The sequence below is a fragment of the Pollicipes pollicipes genome, unplaced genomic scaffold (assembly GCF_011947565.3).
Source record: "Pollicipes pollicipes isolate AB1234 unplaced genomic scaffold, Ppol_2.1 Scaffold_4295;HRSCAF=5057_pilon_pilon_pilon, whole genome shotgun sequence".
Lineage (NCBI taxonomy): Eukaryota > Metazoa > Arthropoda > Thecostraca > Pollicipedomorpha > Pollicipedidae > Pollicipes > Pollicipes pollicipes.
Genome location: NW_023596461.1, coordinates 29,298,114 through 29,324,370, shown reverse-complemented (window position 1 = coordinate 29,324,370; position 26,257 = coordinate 29,298,114). Strand labels below are relative to the sequence as shown.

Here is a 26,257-nt window from a genome sequence, read left to right as displayed (position 1 = left end):
CCCCAATGTGTCATGGTTTTGATTACGTCATCGCACCTCGCGCAGCATTAATTGAAAGGCAACTGACGGTCATTAAGAAGTAAAAATCGCATGCTGGAAAATTCCTTACGATTTGACGCATATATTTACTTAGCTCAGCTACCTAGTTAACGGATTGTCTTCACCGGAGTTAAATTTGGACTGAATTATCCACATCTGCCGAACATTAATATTACACTACCGCACTGTGGGTTTTCATTTGCTTCAGACATGCAAAGGAAGTAAAATACAATTAGGACAATGGCTTACGGCACAACGTGAGCCCCAGTTTCAGGCGCGTGATGACTTCGAAGACCAGTAGTCCACGACTTATTGATGTGGACAGCAGGACATCTGACAACCCTCCTATGTGCACGTGCGCTATGGTCGCTCTTGAGCACCACATAAGGCGTAGTCCTTATCAGGGCACCACCGCTGTTTTCCTCAGTGGAGTTACTTACATCTTTATCGGTACAACTCTCGCATACGGTGGTCAATCTCCACACCCACATTTCAGTCCCCCATTCTTTTTGCATACAAGTTCACTTCTCAGCAGAGCTACGGCATGTGGCAGGTGACTTATGCGACGGAATATGTCCACGGGGTGACGGGCACGTTTCCGTTTTAGAAATTATTGAAACGGTACCCGTTATATCGACAGAGAAAAAGACGCGCTTTCGCAAACACGCATACTGCCGACACGGAACGCGATCCTTCGCCGTTGTCAACTGTTTATTAAAGACAACGGCAACCAGCGCCCTGGAACCCGCGGAATGAGGTCATTTCCAAGGTCAACAGGAACAGTGACCCTAGACCGTGTTACACGAGCATCACAACGTGTGCTCCCACGCAAGTTCGAAGGAACGTATCGGCCTTCTGTCTATACTTTCCTTTTCATTTTGCATGTTTACGTATTCGATTTTGTTGCTAGCCTGCCCCGGCTCTTCCAGGATCATTAGGTTGTCTCGTCGCCTGCACACTTGAGCACTTATACGATATAGAGAGTAAAAACACACAAAACATCGGCACTTTTGAACACAAACTCAAATACTGAGACTATGATACACCGGCGGTAACGCACGCCTGCCAGTCATGGCATAACCTCGCGGCGATTGTTTTCAGGTCTCACATAGCTAGTCTACCCAGCCTCGCCCACACACCGGAGCCGACATCAATTTTGCAAGAAACACGCATTGCCGTAAGACAGTTCCCCTATCACAACCCGAACACAGCGTCAGGGGCGAACACCAGCACACCGCCCGCTCGTGGCAACGGCAATGAAAGACTAAGACCCCCTTGGAGCCGCCTGGAGCCACACGTCTACGTGCTTCCGATGACCTGGCACCAGCCACCACAGCACAATTCATACACGTGCACGGTCGCACGCGGCGGCGTCCGGAGTCAGCCCGGAATCCACGTCAGCCGGGGATCCATGTCAGTCCGGGATCCCCGTCAGTTCGGGATCCACTTCAGTCCGGGATCCACACCAGTCCGGGATCCATATGAGCCAGGGATTCACGTCAGCAGCGCGCCTCTCGCTAGACTAGAGCCCCGGACACGCCTGACAGCGCACTGGCTGGGAGAGCGCCTTCACGCCGGCCTCGATCGCACTGGCTCGCAGTCAGTTCGTTGGCGCGGTCGGCGGCTGTGTCGCTCTCCTTTCTTGGCTGACACGGCGTTGCGCGCGGAGGCGACGTCCGGACCCGACGGCCCAAACAGCGCCATCTTTCGGCCGCTCTGTGAACTTCCCTGAATACGCGGCTCTCTGGCACCAGCAGCTGCTGAGGCACCCAACTCCACCTCGTCCTATTGACAATGCCGAAGCACTGACGCTTGAAGTCTGAGCACGTTCGCCAGGGGGCGCCACTGACACCGTGCAGTCCCGACCACAGTCACCGCAACACTGGCCGGCGGCGGTAGAGAAGGCCTCCAGGGGATCCTACGGACCCCTGGACCGGTCTAGCCGCTTGAACACTGTCCCGCGGCGGTGGAAACCACATCCAGCGGATCCTGAGGACCGCTGGATCGGTCCGGCCGCTTGAACACTGTCCAGCGGCGGTGGAAACCACCTCCAGCGGATCCTGAGGACCGCTGGATCGGTCCGGCCGCTTGAACACTGTCCAGCGGCGATGGAAACCACCTCCAGCGGATCCTGAGGACCGTTGGATCGGTCCGGCCGCTTGAACACTGTCCAGCGGCGGTGGAAACCACCTCCAGCGGATCCTGAGGACCGCTGGATCGGTCCGGCCGCTTGAACACTGTCCAGCGGCGGTGGAAACCACATCCAGCGGATCCTGAGGACCGCTGGATCGGTCCGGCCGCTTGAACACTGTCCAGCGGAGATGGAAACCACCTCCAGGGGATCCTACGGACCCCTGGACCGGTCTAGCCGCTTGAACACTGTCCAGCGGCGGTGGAAACCACCTCCAGCGGATCCTGAGGACCGTTGGATCGGTCCGGCCGCTTGAACACTGTCCAGCGGCGGTGGAAACCACCTCCAGCGGATCCTGAGGACCGTTGGATCGGTCCGGCCGCTTGAACACTGTCCAGCGGCGGTGCAGGCCACCTCCAGCGGAGGTTGGTGGAATGGGTGACCCGGCCCCATCTTCCACATCCCCAGACGTGAAGTCGAAGCTAGCTGACACAATGCGCTGAAAGACACGTGAGGAAACAGGATATATTGCGATGAAGTCTGAGTCATGATCCAATACAGGGACACAGGCAAGGCAGTATACACTGCTGAGCTTTGCTAGCTCTGAGACATGAACTTCAACTAAACTAAGAGGCAAGTCCATCAGTTAGTTGCTACACTGCGCTAGCAATACAGTTATTCTTATATAGTTGTTCAAATTAATCCCTTTATACCACACATATTCTCCGAGAGCCTATCTGCTGTAGAAGTTCATCTTATAAGCCTAAAAAGTACAAAGAGTGTATGGGAACTGCCATCAATGCCTGACAATGGACTTCCTCATACCAGACTAGTCTCTCAACCGTTACAATCCCAGGTTAGTTAGTTGAGCACTCACGAGACGTTATGAAAGCTTGGCAGGGTCGTAATTCTGCAAGATCCATCGCATCCTCCCGTGGTCCGGTTCACACTCCTCCATGACGATTTTAGTCTTGTCCGCAGCAATTCCCAGGCATCGGTTGCTCGCGACGTGTTTTATGTGCCGTGACTGAAAAAAACATCACATCATCAACATTTCACCGGCCTTTTTCCTCCATCACGGGCGACCAACAGCCACCACTGCACCTCACAGGACTCACGAGGTTGATAGGCTCCGTGGGCTGCGTGAACAAGTCAGCACCTCTGAAATCGGAGAGACATGCCCAAGATCCGGCCAGTGTACTGACTCCCTCTTTAATCGCTACTGCAGTAAATAAGTGGCTCACCCTGGCAGGTTCTTACCGCCGCTGCTCGTCAGACCAGCACAGCGTCACTTGGGTCTGGCGACCGAGCGTGTGGCCTGCCACCACGCTCAGGAAGACCTCTCAGGACACTTGCCCGTCGGTGGAATAATCCCCTTTGCCGAGCCGATCTGGCAGTTTTAAGGCGCTACATCCCCCGTCACGCCCTGCCCCGCCGGCTCGCCGGCCGCGCGCCGACAGCTGCCGCCACCCGCTCGGCCGTCACCGCCACTCACCACCGGCTCGTATTCCCACATCTGGTTGCCCTTGCCGCCGTGGCAAGGGTAGAGCACGACGTCGGCGCCGGCGAAGTCCAGACACGCCTCGTCACGCCGAATCTCGCCCGCCTTGCTCAGCATCCAGAACTGCAGCACGCGGCGCAGGACGCTCACCAGTCCACAGGCACGGTGACGGCGGCGCGGGACGCTCACCAGTCCACGGGCACGGTGACGGCGGCGCGGGACGCTCACCAGTCCACGGGCACGGTGACGGCGGCGCGGGACGCTCACCAGTCCACGGGCACGGTGACGGCGGCGCGGGACGCTCACCAGTCCACGGGCACGGTGACGGCGGCGCGGGACGCTCACCAGTCCACGGGCACGGTGACGGCGGCGCGGGACGCCCACCAGTCCACGGGCACGGTGACGGCGGCGCGGGACGCTCACCAGTCCACGGGCACGGTGACGGCGGCGCGGGACGCTCACCAGTCCACGGGCACGGTGACGGCGGCGCGGGACGCTCACCAGTCCACGGGCACGGTGACGGCGGCGCGGGACACTCACCAGTCCACGGGCACGGTGACGGCGGCGCGGGACGCCCACCAGTCCGCGGGCACGGTGACGGCGGCGCGGGACGGCTACGCGAACGTGCGCGCCCTTTATGTCTGCGCTTGCCACGCTAATTTACGGACATGCTGTCTGTATTTAGTCTGATAGCCAGAACTGCAAAAACTGTGATAAATCATGGTAATTACCTAACATTCGTTGTGTATCCGAGTCATATTCGTGCTATTTACAAGAACATATACACCAGCGTGAACTTCTACACAAACATTTCCACAGATACTGCCAAATACCAGCATCCAAGACATTCAGAAATCTGCGCAACCGTCACATCCAAAAAAAGGCTTCCACTCACACACACAAGCGCACATCTGTTTAAGCCCTGATTGCCAGATAAGGTCATGCAAGGTGATCACAGCTCAGCGCTTCTATCGGCTGCCACAGAGGTTCGGCTGAGAGGGACGGCAACAGCAGCCCGTCCGATGTGTCGGCCGGAGACGCATAAGGCCGGCGGTACAGAATGGCAGGATGAGGTGCGCATGGGGCGAGAGGGTGGGGCGCAATGGGACAACGACTCACCTGATTACCACCCTGCAGGTGGCACGGGTACGTTCCCACCGGCTTATACAGGTCCGTATGCTCGCACGGTGAGTCCACGCATATCTGAGTCGCTTCATTCCGAATCTAGCAAAGACAAAGCGCAGACGAATCTAGACAACACAGAGACACACACCATGCGGGTGTAAACACGACACGTGACGACGAGCATGCCTTCCGCAGGGCCGGCGCCACCCGAGGCGACACCTTCTAGCAGCACAGAAGCGCCACCTGGACGCGCGACAGGCGGACCGCACGGAACCGGACTGAGCAGGCTTTAAGTGAGCGAGGCTGCCGGCCTGGAGCTGTTTTGCTGTCTGTGTGAACCCTTTAACAGCTAAGTGGAACAATTTTCCAAAGACAACGACCAGGGAAGACGCTGGCCGGGACCCTCTCCAGCGGTTCCGAGCGGCCTCTCCACGTCCGTGTCCAGGTGGCGCCAGGCCAGCGTGTCCACGCTCGGCGCCAGCGCCCCCCTTCCCCCCCAGTCCACGCACCTGGTTGCCGCCCTGGCCGTGGCAGGGGTACAGACCCACCGGCCGGTGCAGGTCCCGACGGCGCGCCGGCGAGTCCAGACACAGACTAGTCGCCGGCGCCAAACTACGCACCTGCGGACGGCGCCGCTTACACCTCTCAACGTACCGATGGCGACCTCGACTCGGCCGTCGCTTCACAGAATCGGTACTCTGTGTGCTTTTTCACACAAGTACCTGACGTTTTTGACGTCTTTGACAATGCTGAGCACCGCTTGATCTAGCAGATCTCATGCGTAATATAATTCAGCACGTTTGTGTCAGGTCGGAACTAAAAACTTAAAATTTGCGTGAACTATTCTTCGTATTGAACGTCCAGCTGGCCCAGTTTGAGGTCAGAACATCTTCAACACCTCAGAGCTTGACCATAGCAAGCGCTCGTTAACCGGGAGGCGTCAATAGTGATGTCATCCAAGTCATGCAACAATGTGTGCCGACAGGATACCAAAGCTGGCACGCGAGGAGTGAACCCCCACACCCACAAGAGGCGGTCGCGGGATGGCAGCGGCTCCCGCCACCCCGACCACACCAGCCAGACGCGACTGCAGGTGGCACATCAGAAGGTACGGACAGGGACTCGGCCGGCACCAACAGCACGGGCATAGTACGACCGCTCTGAGGGCGCAGTGCAAAACTGTGGTGACGACCGGCACACACTTTGAGCAGCAGTTAGTTCAGCCTGAACACATCAAGACGCTACGACGGCATCACGAATCCGATGGAGCCAGAAAGCATGAAAAGCTAGCCATCTGAGTGTCTGACGCTCGTCATAGATACCGTTCAGCAATACCTTAGGGCCATAACCACCTCTACTGCCAGTGTGTCCATTAAAACGAGCACCTCATTTTTTGTCCAGTCCTCATGTCCGCAAACGACGGTGTTCAGATCAGCAATCATAATCATCGACAGTTTTTCTAACAATTAAGTCTGGCCATGGTTCGAATGCCGGCAACTCTAGCAAATGCCTTGGCCATTGAAAAAGCAGACACGACCGCGGGCCAGCCGTGCCCCGTGGTCAGCCGTCCCTCCCTCCTCCCCCCCCCCCCCCCCCCCCGGTAACACACCTCTCCGCTGGCGACGGCATCACCGGGAATGAACAGCTCCGGGTAGATGGTGTCCAGGTACCACTGGAAAGACTTGCACTGCAGCCGCTGGCGGAGAGCCTTGCGCGACGAGACGTCACCAAAGTCCCCCTGGAGGCACGGCACCGACGCATGAACCAGCGGCACCCGGACGTCCGCAGAACAGCAGGTCTCTCCTCGGGGCTTTCGGCACGATTACGATGCTGTTCAGATGAGTCGCGGGTCTCCGTCGGATTGAAAAAGTGTCCGCTCCAAAGCACGGCAGCTGCTCTCATTGCAACGGAAAGAAATGGGAAAATACACGTCTGTGATGCCTAACGTTCGCAAATCCCGGACCAGCCAGCAAAACAGGACAACCTGCGCGCTTTTAAGTCAGACGGACAGCAGACAAGACAGCAGACAGCACGTCGCTACTCTCCGCTCCAGCTGACCACAATCCTGGCTGGCCACTCCGCGCCCGCTCACCAGATCGAAGCCAATTCTCTGGTAGAAGTACTTTTTATAGTCGTCCATCCAGACCTCGGCCAGCCGGATGCTATTGCGACGCAGCACGTTCACACCAGAGCGCCACTTGTACGGCGAGCGCTTCCGGAAGATGTGGCCCACGTGGCTGCAGGGCACGATCTCCAGCCGGCCGCCGCACATCCAGGTCTGAGGAAGGTGGACGTAGGTGGGGGGGGGGGAAGGGGGACGAGCTGTCAGATCGCTCACATCCTAGTTTGGGGGGGGGGAGGTGGACAGAGGTGGGGAACGAGTGGTCAGATCGCTCACATCCTAGTCTGGGGAGGTGGACGGGGGTATGGGACGAGCAGTCAAATCGCTCAGCCAGCGACGACAGAGCGAGGTAGGTGGATACATGAAAGCATGTGCCCATACGTACGAATCACCGACGCGTCGAAGGAATATGCGGGGAGCACGAGATCGTCCGCTCCTGCTCCGGGTACCACGCGCGCTGCCTGTCTGCGACGGCCAGCAGCAGGGCCCTCACCTTGAAGCTGAGCTCGAGATTCTCGCCGCCCCAAATGTCGAAGCCCTGGTCGTAGGTGCCCAGCATCTCGAACCAGCGCCGGTCGATGGCGAACAGGCCGCCGGCCATCGTCGGCGACGCCACGGGATCGGAGGCGAACGGGTGCTGCCGCTTCTCGCGCTCCGGGATCGAGTGCCAGGTAAACTGCGAGGCGACACAGTCAGAAGTCAGCACGGCCGGTCGTCAGCACGGCCGGACGTCAGCACGGCCAGACGTCAGCACGACCGGACGTCAGCACGGCCGGATGTCAGAACGACCGCACGTCAGCACGGCCGACATCGTCCGGCTTCGGCAGCGATCCGAAGCGGCACGGTGCGCTGTGGACGCCGAGATGCTGGTGAGCTGTGACTTGCGATGGGGTGTACTGCGACTTGTGACCGAGTGCGCCGAAAAGGCTGGGGTACGGAACACTAGTCTTGTAGATGGTCTAGGATGTGGGGGGTAAGTGAAACCAGCTCAAACATACCTATGCCTTTCTAACTGAGGACAGAATATATTGCACGTTGAAAAGTGCTTTTGAACTCAGCCGTAACTGATGCGAAACAAAACTAGCCACCTCCAATGAATAGAAAACCGCGACCCTGCCAGTTGTAAAATGAACCATGATGTCGCACCACACAAAATGCCAGAATTTTAAGGGTCAATTTTCCAGTCTGCTGTGGTGCCGAATTTCCCAGATCAGGTTTCTCATTTATCTACACAATCAGAGCTGTGTTTTTGATTTCTGTCGTGGAAACTGTACGATGTCCGAGGGAGACACGTCCCACCAGCCAGCCTGATAGCCAGCGATAACAATTTCGAACCATTAAGCGTTGCACTTGCGTGTGAGCACTTTATGCCATCAAAACGGTGGTGTGATCCATCACAGGCGTGTGTGGCAACAATACTGCGTGACATTATCGTCTGATCACGGCGGCCGTATCGGCCGGGCCGGGTCACGACCCGGCGACCCCGGAGAGCGGCCGTCCGGCCGGTCACGAGCCGGCCCCAGTCGTGACACGGACCGGGACGGGAGTCGTGCGGGAGCGGCCCGCACGGTCTAGACACGACTGGCGCCGGACGCTCGCCGACACACAAGGATCGCGGTCCCGCCCCGCTCCGTCACGGCCTCGCAATTCAAAAGCGCTGGACCAATTTATTACTCGATGTCGACCATGTACAATCAGTGAATACATGACTTCTGGTAGTAGTTAGAACAGTGGCCACAATTTCAGCCCACGACCAGGATTTATTTGCAAGATTTTTTGCATCCATATTAGTGATAAAAGAGATGGAAATGCAATTCAAGATGAACTTAGGTGTAATGTCCCGTCTTAATGTTGAAAGCCACAGCAAAACGTGCTAGTTCTAAGACCTGGTTCACTGACAGCCGGCGGCAGCGGACGGTTACAGTGGCTTCGCCCTCCAGCCGCCGCTGTTTACCGTGCTGACCGACCCGGGGCAGCTCCACTCAAAGGAATCTAACTTTCAATTGGAGAGCAAGCTATTAAAAGGCCCAAAGAGATCACAGAAAATACTGAGCTTCGTCTCTTCTGCTCCTCGTCAATTTCCTACTTGAAAGAATCCACCCGAACTCCTTTCAGCCGAGTTCCCTTCGCTTGAGCCAAACGAATATAATCCAATTTCAGCCGGTTGAAATTGAAAGCGCGCACGCCAACAGTGAAGGCGGCTCATCTATATTCCCGGTTGCGCGCGCTTGGCGCTAAAGAATGACGGCTCAACCGCTTGCGGTCTGCGCTTGGGCGCCGGCAGCGCCAATGACATGCCATTCTACTCGGCGAAGGAGGCGTTTGAATGGGCTGGCTGCGCCCGGCGATGTACCCGGGGGAGTGGAGAGCGGCCTCCTACCCGGACCAGGCGCAGACCGCCAGGACTGGGGCATTGCTACTGGAAAAATGAAAGAATGCTGTGGCTTCGTGAGTGAGCATGAATAACACACGGGTATGATGCTGCATAAACGAAGAAACGTTTTTTGACTTTCGTATCATGTGGAGTCATCGAGCACATGTACGAACTGATCTGGCGAACAGTTCACCTAGATTTGTTCACGCTCCCACAACCGTCTCCAATCAACACTCCCGGCTAACCGGCGTCGCCATGCACCCCGCTCGCGGCGGCGGACGCTCGGTGCGGCCGTCACTGTCACCTGCAGGTTCCAGTCGAAGCCACCCACAGACGTCCCGCTGGCCCGCTGGAAGTGGTACTCCAGCGTGGTGTCGTCGATCACGTCGATGACTGGACACACCACGGTTGTCCGGTTCCGGGCGATCCGGTCCAGCAGCGGCTCCAGCCAGCCTGTGGACGGAGGCGGAACGTGAGGCTCCACGAGCTGACCGGGACGACCGGAGGCGGTGAGGCCGGAGTTCGGGCGCCTGCAGAGCGGTCCGAGACAGGCAGGCGTGCGACGGACCGAGGTCACACGTGCCACGGGCTCGCGGACCGCAGGTCACCCACGGACCCGGCAGTGTGCAGGCCGCAGCAGCCTGCCTGCCCACCTCACGACTCATGGGTCACCGACCGGAGGAGGTGAGGACACACGTGCCACGGGCTCGCGGACCGCAGGTCACCCACGGACCCGGCAGTGTGCAGGCCGCAGCAGCCTGCCTGCCCAGCTCACGACTCATGGGTCACAGACCGGAGGAGGTGAGGACACACGTTCCCGGACACGAGGCAGGCACATTGCCTGGCTGGGGCCTTCATTAGGGAATCACTCGTGGATTTAAAGATGTCGTGTGACGGCCCTGTTTCGGTGTCTGGGACCAGACCAGTCGCGGGGAGCTCAGGCACTTAGTCATAGCATCTACGAAACCAGGAGCACAAGATCGCAGGACGCCTGGTCGCCGCGGAGTAGCCTTGTCGAGATAAAAACACAGCCGTACAGCCGGACGATGAAACCGCACCGTCATGTCGTCTGAGATGCAGCAATTCGAATCTTTGGAAAGGCAAGGAACCTGTTAGATCATACGAACACGGACGGCAGATTCCAGCGCCGTCAGCCTTGCCGGCTGCTTGATTAAGTGGTCAGACACGTTCCTGGTCGGCTTCTTCGAAAAGCACGCCCACGCCTACGAGACAATCGCGAGCTTCATAGGCTGCTAAAGTGAGTTTTAAAATTCACAGCTGGTCGTCAAACTGAATGCAGTGGATAGTATGCACAATTTGCGTCAAATTGATTTACAGCCTGCAAGCAGCGGATGCAAATTGATCACATGGCAGCATGAATCACGCGAGCGGGCCTAAAGGTGGTCAGCGTGCAAAATGAAGCTGGGGAGAGAACCGCCCCACCTTGCCTGTTAGGTCAAGGGGCAACCATGGGCAGAGGAAAGGCAAGATGCAATCAATGAGCAGACGATGGTTCCTTTCTCCGGCGGTACAAAGGCTGCAAGTCTCCCGGCCAATCAGCTCTTCCCTCGGACTCTCCTCGCCGGCGAGTCGTTCGGGTTTTATGCCTAGCTAAACACAGTTACCAGGTGCCGAGACTTCAGGTGCTGCAAGGCCGCGCCCAGTTGTGTAAGAAAAGCTAATGCCGTGCCAAAGATACCACTGAAGAGGGAGGGTTGGGCAGACAAGCACATGGTGGATTTCTTTTTTCGCCAAAGGAAGGCCACGTAGCTGTTTGATAATCTTCATCCTCACGAAGAAATTGACATCCGGAGGAGAAGCGGAAGGGGGGACTGACCTATTCGCCAATGGGGAGCGCCATGATGTCTCCGATGGTTTTGAATGCATCCAAGGGGCCAGCTCATTTCCAGGCAAAAGCCTCCTGCCGTTGCCAGAACAGCTATCTCACTTGCAAAGGGTCGTACTTAAAATTATAAAGCCTGCCTTAAAAAATTGGATTATGTACTAGCTCGAATCAAGTACAAAATACTTTTGTTTACGCTGGCCGTGCCGTATGGCTATGAGTTCAAGCGCTGCTATTTGTGTGAGGACGATTTACCTGCACTCGATTAGGATGAGCTCCCAGGTGGCATCTTCAAGCACAAAGAGCAAACGAAGGGCATACAAAAATGCCGCGCGAATCTAGAATAAGTGCTGTTATATAACTTTCCACGCGTGTGATTAAATAATTGGTCACGCAATCTTAAAATAGATTGATGGCATCACGGATGTCAGCGGTCAAAACGACATTTTTAAGAACAGCGATCCTAATCGCGGGCCCCGGGAGCCTCTGAACCGTGCAAGGGATTTTCCAGACATGAAGTTCGGCTGCTCTTTACAAAGATCTGGGAGTGCTCCGCGTGAGGTGCATATCGCGGCGCGGCGCCTCGCCTGCCTGTAACCGGCGGCTCAGGCACTTAAGCCTTTAAGCGCAGAGGCCATGGCAAGAAACTGGAAGCCCATTCCCAGAGGACGAGCCACACTTTGTTCGACCGAGGACGACACCCATGTCACAGGACAGCAACTCGTCCCCAACAGCTCAGTCTGCGATTGACTTGTGGTCTTGTGTTGCTGTAGTCTGCTGACTTGATTAATATTATGTCAATTGCACCTAGGTAGCCCCAGGAAGGAGAGGGCCTGGAGGTCATGGGCCAAAAGGAGGGCCCTCTCCGTGCCTGGAGAGAGGTCATGAAGCTTTTACCCAGCTGTTCAGTTAGAGGGGGAGGGGGGAAGGGCTTCAGCGCGCCACCTTGAACTCTAGCCCCCTCCCCCGCAACTTGGAGAAGAACTGGGCCAAATCCATGAAAAACCCCGTTTGTTAGCGCTCTTTGAGAGAAGGCGTTGTCATTTTCTACTCTTCGCCCCCCCCCCCCCTCCCCCGCACACCTATTTTGCGAAATTACACTCCCGCTTTGCCCTTTAACGTGCATAAGCCTCTGAATGAAGCAAGCACGGCTGAATAGCAAGACATAGGTGTACACGTGGCTCTCAATCTGAGTGATCCGTTGCTAAAGTATGCAGTTCGACCCGACAGACGTACGCACGCTGGCCGGGGACAATCGCACGGACGTACGGACGCTGGCCCCGTCAGCCCGCCCCGAAGCCGGCCGTGTGCTTGCTCTCTCTCTCTCCTCTCTCTCTCTCTCTCTCTCTCTCTCTCTCTCTCTCTCTCTCTCTCTCTCTCTCTCTCTCTCTCTCTCTCTCTCTCTCTCTCTCTCTCTCTCTCTCTCTCTCTCTCTCTCTCTCTCTCTCTCTCTCTCTCTCTCTCTCTCTCTCTCTCTCTCTCTCTCTCTCTCTCTCTCTCTCTCTCTCTCTCTCTCTCTCTCTCTCTCTCTCTCTCTCTCTCTCTCTCTCTCTCTCTCTCTCTCTCTCTCTCTCTCTCTCTCTCTCTCTCTCTCTCTCTCTCTCTCTCTCTCTCTCTCTCTCTTTCTCTCCACCCATGTGGGGCCGCGTCGGGCTCCCTGCTCCGCAGCAGCCCCAGGTGGACTCGCTGGCGCGGGCAGCCACCGCAGTGATGCGTAGAGCCCGGCCGGGCCGGCCGCTGATGAGGTGCTCTGTTCACTGACGGCCCAATGTTCGCTCCAGTATACGAGCCCGCCGGCGGGCGTCACGACCCAGCAACTGAACCGACGCCTCTTACATCGCATTGTCCATTGTGCGGGCCTTGACAACGCAGCGAGCGCTGAAGGGCTACATCCTGGCTGTTTGGCATATGTTGACTTCCTTTGTAGCAGTACGATCTATGGCTGCAGACGGCGAGAACACAGGCCATCTACTTCATTCGAAAACGCAGTAAGAAGATCATAGACGTCTTCTTGATACTGGGCGCAGACGGGATCGAATACTGAATCAACCAAAAGGTTGTTGAGCCAAGGTGGAATCGACTCCTTTGACATGATCTTCTGGGTCGGAGTCGAAGTTCGGTCGACCGAGCGATCGGTGAGTAGACTCAAATAGAAGTGTAAACGTCAGGATATACCCGCCGGTGCCTGTTAGCGTATGTATGCGGCTAATGGCCCACGCCAATATCGAAGTGTATCCTTATCAATATAAATGTCAAATCTACACTGCCATAAAGCCAATGGAACACAATCTCCTCGGCTGTTGCCATCAGAACTGACTCCATCAGAAACAATGCCGTCATTGGGATAATCTGGTGGAGTCCGGACCAGGGGCATTTCGAAGCTGTGCTATGCTGCCGGGAGTCGGAATCGACATCTGTGCCATGTACTGTGAGTCAAAGTAGGAATAGATTTCTCTAAGCGGGAGCAAGTACCAGCCTGGCAGCTCACACAAAGGCCCAAAATGTAGCTGCCCATCCGTCCGGAAAGTGCCAGCAACAAAGTACGATTACGCTCGGTCAGGGCAGCGACAAACAAGTTCGTGATCAAGCATGATCGGCCAAGGGCCGCAGTCAGATATCAGACGGTGCGATATCTGGGTAACAATTCGCCCACGCTGCTCCGGCGCACTGACGGCGCATGGACCATCGCGGCAGCCATGCGTCGCTATCTCAGGCGCAGCGCAGCACGCGTGTGGCGCGTTCCATTACCGCGTAGTGTGCGCATTAGTGTCAGCATATGGCGCACAGCTGGGTCATTGGGAGGGGGGGGGGGGGGGGAGGGTAGGGTCGCGGATTGGCTGCGTCGAGTCGCGGGTGTGCCATACCTCGCCCTAGCCGCCGGCTGGACACATGCCCAGTCAAACAGGTTACAAACGCCTCGGGGCATTGGTGGACAAACTATCAGAACATGGATAAGACAGTAGCCTTATTCTTATTCCTCGGGAAAAAACAACCAGGAAAATAGAAATACAGTTGGGTTGATATTTCGGCAACATGTCTTTATCCAAACAACGCAGAAGCTATTCTTTGCAAAATGCCTTTATCGAAACAATAGCAGAAACTATACTTTGCAAAATGCCTTTATCGAAACAATAGCAGAAGCTAATGTTTCGATAAAGGCACGCTGCCGAAATATAAACCTCCATTCTCTATATCTCCATTCTCCTGTTTTTTCCGAGGAATAAGGCCCATATTACAGTCCTATCTACGCGAATAACAGTCCTCGCTAATACACTAAACAACTTACGTAATATGTTAGAACATGGATTTAAGTCTGCAGCCCGTTCAGTTGCATTTGTGCTTTCTTAAATTTCCAGCTCTCGTAACACATAAGCTACCTCCTATGCACTGAAATCTGCTTTCAAGTAATCTCCTAATAAACTGCAGGCGGATGGTTCGGTATTGCAGTGGTCCTGGAGTTACGCTCTCTGGGGTACCACACAAAACAGTCGGTGGCATATCTCACGAAGCCGGTTGACGGCCAGCCATCACCGTGGCTGTTCTTCCAACGCCGTGGTCCACACTGCTGATTGCCACCGGTCACTGGCCAGAGCAGGACTGGTGATGTCCGCCTTCCCTGGCCACTGTCCGTCGACGGCGCGCCGGTCCTCCGGCGTCACCTGCAGCGCCGCCACCTGACCGTGGCTCGCTCCATAGACACCGGAGCCGAACAGACGGCCCGTCGGCCGCTTACGAGCACTCTGCCAGCAAATTTCCCCGGTTCACCGCCGGCCGGTAAAGGTACCGTTCGTGTCTGAGTGTACCGGCTGAGAGCGGCGCCGCCGTTCATCGCGGCCGGCACCATCGGTCACCCTGCACCTGGCGCCTGCTGCCCGGCCTGCCGCCTGAGCAGCGAGCTGGCGCCGATCCGGCACCGATCGCCTGTCGAGCGCCAGGCTGCGCCGTCCGGGGCAGCAGGCGTCTGACCGATGGTACCGGCGCCGGGCCGGGTCAGGGCCGGCGGTCGCCCGTGCCCCGGCGTCCGCTGGCCGAGCTGGACCGCCGAGGCCTCCACATGGCGGTGCAAACACACGGGACGTAAAAACGGGGTGCGGCAGGACTCTGTGTCATCGGCCTGCCGCGACCGGTCTCAGGGGAACTCGATCAGAAGCTGGCCCGAACTGAACGAGGGCGCTCGGGGCAAGTCCCACCGGCGCGCAGACGTGGAGAAGCGAGAGACGGATGGGAAGGGTGGCAGGCAAAAACGGGGGAAAACTGGAGCATGAAAAAGGTGGAGAAGGGAAGCGGCAGAGAGAAGACCAAAAATGAGAGGAGGGCGAAAGACGAAACGTACCACCTTTGGGTTTCTGTCCACCGCCATCCGTACAGACGAGAGACGCGGCGCCAGAACGTCGCCATCTTTGACACAGACACTCACACACCGCCCACGGCTGGCTTCACCCGTTGTTGGAGTTTAAAACCACTGGGGGGAGGGGGGGGGGAGAAGAGGGGACACATCTTGACCCCTACTCCCACGCATGTGCGTTCGCATGTGTGTTTGGAAACACAGACAACTCACCGAACACTGGAAAGCAAACGCCCGTTCTTGAAGGCACCTCCAGTTCCTTCTTCCACCAGCTGACCTTCCCAAGCTCAGCCACCGACCCAGTCGCCCACTCACCCTCGGTACACTCGCAGTGGCTGTCGAGGTAGGTGAGCACGTCGGCCGTGGCGTGGCGGGCGCCGAGTAGCCGGGCGCGGATCAGGCCCTCCCGCTTGCTGGTGCGTACCACCCGCACCTGCCGGTACGGCGCCAGGTACTGCTCCAGCGGCGCAGCCAGGTGCTCTGCAACCGGCGAGGCACACGCAGTCAGCGGGCGCACCGTCACACAGCCGACGGGGCACACGCAGTCGGCGGGCGCACCGTCACACAGCCGGCGAGGCACACGCAGTCAGCGGGCGCACCGTCACACAGCCGGCGAGGCACACGCAGTCAGCGGGCGCACCGTCACGCAGCCGGCGAGGCACACGCAGTCGGCGGGCGCACCGTCACACAGCCGACGGGGCACACGCAGTCGGCGGGCGCACCGTCACACAGCCGGCGAGGCACACGCAGTCGGCGGGCGCACCGTCACACAGCCGGCGAGGCACACGCAGTCAGCGGGCGCACCGTCACGCAGCCGACGGGCACACGCAGTCAGCGGGCACACCGAAACGTCTGTCTGACCACTCTGTCACAGTACGACATGGCCAGTCGGGTTTTCACCGCGAAGTGAGTACGATGCCAATCAAGCCCCTGCAGGGCGAAAGACTGATGCGTAAGGAGGGCTAGGTGGGAGCAGGCACCATTTTGCGGGCGTGGAAACAGCGCGTTGTTTAAAATGGCATTCAAAATTGTGCCATTGACGGCGATCCAGCTTCCTCGTCACCGGCCGTGCTGATCCGCTCACGGGAACTCTTCATTGGCAGATACGGTAATCCAAAACTCCAGCAGCCATGTGTCCATGCGTGGAGTGCATGTCATGCCAGTGAGAAACGCATCTCTGCATTTTACGCGAATTGCTCAGCCGTAGTAACAAGATTCGGAAATTGTTTTTCCATTGGCTCAGTGGAACTTGTTCAGGCCTGTCAGCAGCATCGCTAGCAATCTCCATATTGCCGGCAGTGCGTGGAGTATGCCTCGGGAGCCTGGCTGAGCCGCCGCTCCACTGGCACTGATTTCGTCCCGCGTCGTCCGGCACCCCGGCCCGCGGACACGCCGCGGCCGCCGCTCGCCGGCGGCGGCGGGCGAGAGCGCGGCTCTGACCGTCGGTCGCTCCAGCAGCCCCGGCCGGCCACCGTCGCCGCTCCCAGTCAGCAACACCACCGTGGGCACGCGACGCGTCACGCTGCCAGGGCCGCACTCCGTGGACGAACGACGGCCAGCCTAGCCTGCTCCGTGGCGCCATCCGCTGCGACCGCCGCCGACAGCTCCGGTGCTTTCCTGGGGCGTCTGGTGCGCCAGCGGGCCGGGCGTTCCAACCTCCCCCCCTCGCACGGGGTTGTCAGGCCTCCACCCCTCGTGCAGGGTTGCCAGGCCTCCATCCCTCGTACAGGGTTTCCAGGCCACCCCCCGGGCAGGGTTGCCAGGCCTCCACCCCTGGTACAGGGCTGCCAGGCCCGAATGTCCCATGTCACCAGTCTGTACAGATAATCGCCATTTTTCGCTGCGTTGAATGAGATAACAAATTACCCGTGTCTCACCCATGTTTCCGGGAACAAATATCTGCAGCATTTAAGCACATATTACAAATGTTTCAAACTTCCACAGTACGTACCTGTTGTTTGCCATCATTTCCACAATACGTTATACCAATATGCATACGCTCTGCAGAAGAAGCAGCTTGAACAGTGGATCGCCGACCGCGTAGATTGGGATGCACGACTGACCTGTGTCCCGTGGCGCCAGGTTCGAGTCCCCAAGGGAGTGAACTGTTTGGCCCGACCCTTATGTGACGGTTGTCCGACCCCTGGTCAGACAGGGTCATCCTGGCATGATGCAGTCGATTCGTACCATTGAACGGCATGAAACAGATCCTTGCGCGGTCCCGTCTATCACCAGGCCAGAGGGACAGGCGCCGAGTTATTCACTGAAAAGGAGTTGTACTTCTGGAGACTGGGTATGGACTCAGGGTACAGGCGCTGCTTCGTACGCACCTAAAACAAAGCTCACAACATAAGCTAGTCCAGTGAAAAAAGAAAACTGGGAGGCCGCGAATAAGCATTATCAACGTTTAATTATGCCGCTATCTACTGACGTCCGGAATTATCTGTCCCCGGAATTATCTGTCCCTTTTATTACAATCATTTGGGCTTCCAGACGTTGTCACTCATCACCAGCTGTACGCAATGCTATCGCCAATCGGGCATTCCTTCACCAAAAGCTCTTAGAAAATCGCCCAGCCCACGCCCAGCCCTCTAGTTGGGGGCGGTCCCCATTATCCTCTGTCGGGGCGTCCCCACCCCCACTCCTCCAGGCGGGACGTTCCCATCCCCATCTCTGGGACTGACACGATGTTGTGTGAGGCAGCAACGACTTCCTTCACCCCATCCCCCGTGGGGGCGTGCCCCGTCCCCCAGGTAAGCGTCACACCTCGGCCGAAAGATTGATATTCGGCCCGGCCGGGCGGCCGAGCGGTGACGGCCGCCGGCCTGATTGCTGCGGACGGGCCGGCGCGCCTCCGGCCGGCCGCCTGCCGTCGTTTGGCGCGCGCTCGCCGGCCAACGCCGCTACAATACCCCCGCTCGCGCCGACCGACGCTCGCCGGCTGATTGGCGCCTCGTGCCGGAGACGAGCGGGTGGCGATTCCCGGCCGGTGGAGCCGCTCTGCCGGCTGCGAGCCTGGCGCTCGGGGTTCGGTGCAATCAGCGCTGACGGGCTTCTCACTGCAACACGATGACGGTCCAACGCGACGCAACGAGGCAGGTGCTGCTGCACGGCCAGCGCTGGGTCGCTGACGTCCACTGGGTGATCCAGGGCTGGGTCTCAACTGTCTCCCCATGGGTGCGTAACTGCGTCTCAGAGATTGGGAGGGGGAGGGGGTGGGGGTGGGGGGGTGGGGAGGGGGGGGGGGGTCGGATCGGAGGTTGGTCGGGGATCAGGTCGGGGACAATATGCCCCTAAATCTTGCTTTTAACAGGAATTACAAGAACGTTCATTTTACAAAACAAATCGGAGGCAAGGAAGCCCAATTCGGCCACCTGATGAGCGCACGTACCGCATCACACCACCCATCGGTTACACCCAATGTATCGCCGAGGTGTAGGCGGGTCTACTGGCTTTTCACCATGTCAGGAACACATTGAGACCGACTGACACCGTAGTCTCCGGTGCGCACTTTAGACGGGAGTCATAAACGGTCCCAGTGAGCACGCGGTCCGGGTCAGCTCGTGTCCGGGTCAGCTCGTGCTGTGCTCATACAGGCTGGTCCCGGGTACCGAGTCGTAAGCTGCGAGGCCTGGTGCAGGTCATCACATGTCAGGTCGGCCGACGGCGAACCATCCGTCTGATGTTTACTGACCACTCAATGCAGTCCAGCTGGTTGAATTAAACAGGGCATTGTAAACTTAGGCCTGTTCAATGCTGATGAACAGGAGGTCAGGAGTGCTCATGCCCGCAGTCTCTGCCACATTGATAACCCTACGCATGAGATGACGCACTCGCTGCTACAAAATGTAAAAGGAAGCAAGTAAGCAAAGGAGGTACGGCATACACTACAAACATGCTAATGGAAAGGCGGGCAGTGGTGACTGCGTGCTAGACCTGGGAATTGGATGAGGGCCGCCAGTGTCGGTTTTGGAAACTGTCATTTCACTAATGCAATACACAAGTTAATCAAACGCTGTCCAGCTACGCTAACTACGTCTTCGGGGCGAAGACACATGCTAACTGCCACGTCATACGTCACCACCTCCGCCGCCCAATGACTGCATAGGCGGGTCTGTTGTTTGCACATGAAACTGCACTTCAGACTGCACTTGAGCACGTTTGGGACATTCCCAAAGGGCATTTTGAGGAGTCCCGAAGGTTACCTATGCTGAAAACAAAACGCGCCACAGCTAAGCCTTCCACCGAAAAGCGTGAGGCCATCAACTCAATTCGAAATGCTCACCTCGCTCACTCACTAGTCTATTGACGACAAGCCTAGTGAAGAGCTCCCTATGGTATCGAGAGGAATCACATCTACGCTACCAACGTCGTACCTGAACCCTGGGCTCCTCCTGACCGACCGCTGTACCTGCGTGGCCTTAGTCCCGATCGATCACCAATGACGTCATCCCGCGCCCGCGCCAAGTCGTGCCGGAGCGCCATTCATTCATCACGTTTCCTTAGCAGGACGGAAATCCAGTAGTCGCCCATAACCCGGCACGCGTGCCGGCTCTGCGATACCGGGTGGCCTGCCGGGGCCGGATTACTTGCCCGCTGGAATGCGTCGGAGCTGGTGTGAAAAAGCGCTGGGCAGCCTGCTCGGCGCTGGATGACGCACGTCGGGTCCGGGAACGCGACAGTCAAGTCAGGCTGTCGTGGGGCTGGCGGACGCGAGGCCCGCGGGCGACGGCGCGACCGGGGAGCGTGGGGGGAGGGGGAGAGGGGGGGGGGGCCAGCCGGACGCGGCCGGGCCCAGCTCTCCGGCGTGGGAATCGCAGGCCGCGCTGCACAGCATGTGCACAGCCTTTCGCCGCAGCGCACGAGAGGCGGAGGCGAGCTGGGCAGCGGACAGTGACTCGGTCAATGACGCGTCAGACGTGGAAACCAATTTTTATTGATCCGGGTTTTGCCACGACTTAAGCCTGGTTTCGCCTCGCTCAAACGTAATGAATCAAGGACTGCACCAGTGCTGCACTAGTCCGCGTACTTAAAAAGCTTGGGTACAATGATGTTAACAGCTTTGGCTCCCTTACTGGGAGAACCACATCGAATACGACCAGAGGTTCTCAATATATTTACGTTCGAGTCCTCGACGCACTGTAAATGGGAGAATGGCTCTGCAGAACATCCTTTTAGAAAACATCGTATAATGAATCGATGAGTGCGTTCCCAGACCACTAAAGCTACCAGGTATTTATCTTGGCATTTTTATGGGGACAAGTTGTTTTCGTACATATGCTTCCAGCTCTGACGTTTCGTATGTGACCACCTCAAAATTTACTCCAATGATAATTAAGTGCGCAAATCAAATGGTCGGGGAATTTTGGAAATGCTGCAAATACACGATGAAGCCCTGCAAATTTGCCCATCGACTCATCGGCGAAAAGGAAAAATCTAAACAAGACAAAAAGTGCTACAGCTGCCATAAACTAAACCTACGGACCTCAGGCATTCAAGACACCTTCCATGATTTATATATGCTAAAAAGTATGCATCTCATGAGGCTTTAGTGGTAGGTATTCGGAGTAATGATGAAATTGATACACAACACTTGCCATTCTCTGCTCTTAGCTTTAATTTGATCACGGCTGCATTACAAAAGTTAAAGTGTCTAACCTACCGATCTAACTTAGTATTTTTGGTGTCTCTCGTTTGTAACATATGATGTCAGTTTGCACCAGAGCCCAGGCCCGTTTTCTGGCCATCCTTTACAAGATGTCTCTGAATCCGCATGTTAGATGTTGCAAATATTTCTTCGGTTATAACGGATTGCCAGAGATCACTGAGTGTGAAAATCCTTAACAGTTCAACAACTTGTGAATACATACGAGACCAAAACACTGAACCAACCCCGATTCTCCCGGCATGCCGTGACGAACCAGCAGGCATACTGTCCCACGATGTCGCAGCACGGCGACGTCTCGCGGCCACACCAATAGCGATCTCTCCCCTGGGAAAGATCTCTAACTCGCTCTATCTCCATCTTACTCGCTCGTTTTGCGATCAGAAGCGAACCCGGCGGAAGAAAGCGCCACTGGCCGGCGGCCGGCGCTCCGGACAGCCGTTCGGCGCGGCCACAGACTGGATGGCTGTCACGCCACCGCAGCGGGCCGCGGCATGGGCCTGCTCCCACCATCGCAGCAGGCTGCATAATGTATCAGCCTCGAGCCACCGCAGCGGGCCGCGGCATGGGCCTGCTCCCACCATCGCAGCAGGCTGCATAATGTATCAGCCTCGAGCCACCGCAGCGGGCCGCGGCATGGGCCTGCTCCCACCATCGCAGCAGGCTGCATAATGTATCAGCCTCGAGCCACCGCAGCGGGCCGCGGCATGGGCCTGCTCCCACCATCGCAGCAGGCTGCATAATGTATCAGCCTCGAGCCACCGCAGCGGGCCGCGGCATGGGCCTGCTCCCACCATCGCAGCAGGCTGCATAATGTATCAGCCTCGAGCCACCGCAGCGGGCCGCGGCATGGGCCTGCTCCCACCATCGCAGCAGGCTGCATAATGCATCAGCCTCGAGCCACCGCAGCGGGCCGCGGCATGGGCCTGCTCCCACCATCGCAGCAGGCTGCATAATGCATCAGCCTCGAGCCACCGCAGCGGGCCGCGGCATGGGCCTGCTCCCACCATCGCAGCAGGCTGCATAATGTATCAGCCTCGAGCCACCGCAGCGGGCCGCGGCATGGGCCTGCTCCCACCATCGCAGCAGGCTGCATAATGTATCAGCCTCGAGCCACCGCAGCGGGCCGCGGCATGGGCCTGCTCCCACCATCGCAGCAGGCTGCATAATGTATCAGCCTCGAGCCACCGCAGCGGGCCGCGGCATGGGCCTGCTCTCACCATCGCAGCAGGCTGCATAATGTATCAGCCTCGAGCCACTGCAGCAGACCGTGCGCTACGCCTACTCGACGCCATCAGACCAGTCACCGCGACAGACCGCAGTCTGTGCCGGCTTCCCAACACCACGACAGACCGCAGTCTGGGCCGGCTTCCAGCCACCGCGACAGACCGCAGTCTGTGCCGGCACTCAGTCACCGAGACAGTCTGCGCTGGCTCCCAACCACCGCGGCAGATGGCAGCCTGTTCCGGCTCCCAGTCACTGAGACAGTCTGCGCCGGCTCCCAGCCACCGCGGCAGATCGCAGCCTGTTTCGGCTCCCAGTCACTGAGACAGTCTGCGCCGGCTCCCAACCACCGCGGCAGATTACAGCCTGTTTCGGTTCCCAGTCACTGAGACAGTCTGCGCCGGCTCCCAGCCACCGCGGCAGATCGCAGCCTGTTTCGGCTCCCAGTCACTGAGACAGTTTGCGCCGGCTCCCAAGCACCGCGGCAGATTGCAGCCTGTTTCGGCTCCCAGTCACTGAGACAGTCTGCGCCGGCTCCCAGCCACCGCTACAGGCTGCAGTCTATGCCGGCTCCCAGTCACCGCGACAGGTCGCAGTCTGTAGCGACTCCTCAACACCGCGACAGGTCGCAGTCTGTGGCGGCTCCCCAACACCGCGCTCTACCTGGTCCTCAAAGACCGTTCTGGGCCTGGCGCCTCGGATCGCCCTGATTAGGGCCGTCATTGTCGGCAGGTGGGGCGAGTGATGACAGGTGATTGGTGACTGGTGGATCGGCCCATCGACGCGACGAGTGGCACTCGGCAGCGCGCAGCTGGTTTGGGCACGGAACGGCGGCTTGTAACGAGGTAAGTACCAAAGTCAGGCGGCCCCTTCATGGTCATAGGGCCACTTGACAAGCCCGGCCAGACGTCTAACTACAAAGGTATGCCGATCGGTGTCTGTTAATTAGCAAGACGAGCAGTAAGTGGTCAAGATGATAATGCCACGAACTGGCCTATCATGCACGACATCAAAAAGTTAATGCGAATGGATTCCTGTGGCCGACGCAACCCGACAACAGCCGTCTGCGCTGTTCGGACATTGTTCGGCTGCAACAGCTTGTCAGCATCCCTTGCTATCTCGCCTTATCAACATAAAACATGAATGGCTCTGCCTGGTACAGCTACCATGCGAGGATTTGGCATGAAGCATGCGTTCGTGCAGTTATTCCTGAATTTTCCGCACCAACACGAATGCTCCTAACTTGAGATGATCTTTTCTAACAAGGGAATTTTCTGGGACAGCCAACGCAACTCTCCCCTGTCGCGTCTGAGAAGCCAAAGCTTCAAACACACCGCCGTAAAATGCACTGACCAGCTACCCCCAGAACAAAATCGGGCCAGGCCGAGGCGCCGAAGATTGGCTGTAAATATTGGATGGCCTCGCGCGAATGAAGCGCGCGCAAATTAACGGATGACCGGCCCCCTGCGGACGCGACAGGCACAGGCGGAGATTAACGCCGACGGACTGATGCATATCCGATGCGCCATTTTACAAGGCCGAGTGTCGGCGGTGGGTAGGGGCACGACTCTTCGCGAGCGGCCACACCTGTGTGGGAGAAACGAAGGGTTCAGGTATCTGTCGCGGGTGTGAAAATCTTAAAAAGCAATCCAGAATATCCCGATTCGCCCCAACGAGAATGCCTCCGTTGTCAGCACCACAAATATAATCAAAACATACGACTACAAATATGTCACCCCGACCAATATTTACCCAGACGTAGCAAAACTGCTCGAACGCGCACGCTGGTACTCGTGTCAGATAACAGTCGCACTTGAAGCTGACATGATAACGCGAAGGCAGAAGTCGATGGCCAGAGCATAGCTTATAGCATGTCTTGAAGGAAATGGTACGCGTGTGCCCTGTTAGAGCAACTGATACCACTGGAGTGCATTATGCAAAGTCACACTCGTCGTTCACTACAAACCAGATGTCTACAAGGTCACGGTGCCTTGAGAATTTCAATAAAATGTCATCATTATCACTATTTGATAATCATTTTAGCGCTGCTTACCGAGTGGTGAAGATTCAGAGGGTATATCTCTAAAACCCTCTCTTGTCGTGGCATAGACTTAATCATCTCGTGACAGCGCCGTACATACGGCAATCGCGCGCTTCAAGTAATAAAACAAAGATCTGGCGAAACGGATGAGCTTATACGATAAACATATCATAAGAACCGTATAAAAGCTGCAGCGTTCTTGTCTACATTGTTCCATATTTTCAGGGATTGGTATGTACCACACATTTCCTCTCCTAGGGTCACCCATGCCTACCGCATTCCGTAATGCGACCTGGCTGAAACCCGTGTACCGATGGGGACTTTTAGGAAGTGATGAGTTTGGAAGTGGCTTTAGTTCCCCTCTAGCACAAGCCTTCTGAACTTTAACTGCTTCGCACACAATAAAAAAGTGGCAGTATCTTCTGACACAGGCTTGTGTGCGAGAGCAGGATCCACGGAGATAAACGGAACTGCCGCTGCCCTGCGCTGTTTCACACGAGCCAGCGAAGGAACACACCAGGCCCAGGCCCACTGTCGGTCGACGCCGGCCGCAGGCGTTTAGCCCTGCCAGAACATCCCATTCTTCCGCTGGAGCACAACTGGCTGGTCTATTTTAGCGATGCGTTCGCGTCATTCCACACCTGGCAAGCTGCTGCATCAGCGGCGGCGGACGTTTCCACAAACACTACCAGGAGTAGTAAAACCTGCCGACTTGATGGATGAAGTCGGCGACAAAAATGCGTATATTCACACGAAGCTTGGTGGCAGAAAATGTTTTGACACAAAGCTTTGGTGACGGCCAATACGAGAGGATACAGGACACTGCGCAAAACTTAACACGAGGCGTCCATACATAAAAATTATGCCTGCATGTTACCACATTTCGTCACACAACATGAGCAAAGCTTTCCGTATAGACTTTTTACTCTCCTCTATGGCACCATGGTGCCTTTTTTGGGTTTCATCCCAAACTGGCGCCAAAAATATCCTACGGTTTTTGGTTGGTCGCTCGACTTGGTGACAGATCGGGGACAAATCGGTGTATTTCTTATGGCTCGGCTGGTCGGCCGATTCGCTGTTTTCACCAGCCGACTCTCAGTGTATCAAATAAGACAGTGTAAAATACTGAAAAATATCTATATATTGGGGTGTATCTGGCCGCAAGGGCATGTTTCAATCGTTGCGATGCGACTGATTTGAGGTGGGCGGTGACTTTCGATGCACTGCAACTTTGCAAGTGGTATTTGTATTGCAGTGTCATAAATACCTACCTAGGGTTTAATTTTTGGCCTTGTTTACTTAGCTGGCTGTGCCGCGATTCAGCATCCTGCCCTAAGCGATGAGAGGCATGGACAGTTTGGGGTAAGTTGGCGGGATGATCCGATCAAGGTAGAAATTGACCTGTGGTTATCCAGACCGTCTTTTCAAGACACCCCCAAAGGCTGTTGACTCAATGCAGCAATCACAAGCGACCAGCCTTTGAAAAGAACCGTGGGTTTGATGTTGAAATCTGATGGCACTCCTCATGAAGGGGAGTGAGAGGAGACAATAATGGTTCTGAAATGCCAATTTACGTCACTTTTACTCTTGACCTGATTGAGAATGGTTACCAGTCACACATATCTACAAATCAGGTATGTTCCTAGTTTCGTATTGAGTTCAGGGCTCCAGTCTCCTCCTCCCCCCCCCCCCCCCAGCTTGTTGAGAAGTGTGCTAGTCTGGCAGACATCTATATTTTGGGGCATGTTGCAAAAATTTTCACTGCTCCCTAAACCCATCCCCCGCAAAGCCATGTCCCTGCTTGAAGGCATGTACTTTTGTCTGTTTCGAGCCTATCTTGATAATGA

At 56.8% G+C, this 26,257-nt stretch overlaps 2 protein-coding genes across 4 annotated transcripts in view; one reads left to right on the top strand and one right to left on the bottom strand.

Annotated features, from left to right (window-relative positions):
• LOC119097410 (patched domain-containing protein 3) overlaps positions 1 to 1,151 on the top strand; it is a 21,044-nt gene extending 19,893 nt beyond the window's left edge. The window contains exon 7 of the mRNA XM_037220452.1: positions 1,141 to 1,151. Coding sequence (XP_037076347.1) covers positions 1,141 to 1,151 — 11 coding nt within the window. The remainder of the gene's footprint in view (positions 1 to 1,140) is intronic.
• LOC119097062 (putative polypeptide N-acetylgalactosaminyltransferase 9) overlaps positions 776 to 26,257 on the bottom strand; it is a 64,246-nt gene continuing 38,764 nt past the window's right edge. For 2 of the 3 annotated variants that reach the window (XM_037220095.1, XM_037220094.1), the window contains exons 4-12: positions 15,796 to 15,960; positions 9,597 to 9,745; positions 7,412 to 7,594; positions 6,889 to 7,074; positions 6,406 to 6,534; positions 4,791 to 4,895; positions 3,666 to 3,794; positions 3,048 to 3,197; positions 776 to 2,669 (exon numbers count right to left, since the gene is read on the bottom strand). In XM_037220095.1, the coding sequence (XP_037075990.1) occupies positions 3,054 to 3,197; positions 3,666 to 3,794; positions 4,791 to 4,895; positions 6,406 to 6,534; positions 6,889 to 7,074; positions 7,412 to 7,594; positions 9,597 to 9,745; positions 15,796 to 15,960 (1,190 nt within the window). In that variant the 3' untranslated portion in view covers positions 776 to 2,669; positions 3,048 to 3,053. The remainder of the gene's footprint in view (positions 2,670 to 3,047; positions 3,198 to 3,665; positions 3,795 to 4,790; positions 4,896 to 6,405; positions 6,535 to 6,888; positions 7,075 to 7,411; positions 7,595 to 9,596; positions 9,746 to 15,795; positions 15,961 to 26,257) is intronic. The other variant, XR_005094120.1, reaches the window with a different exon arrangement.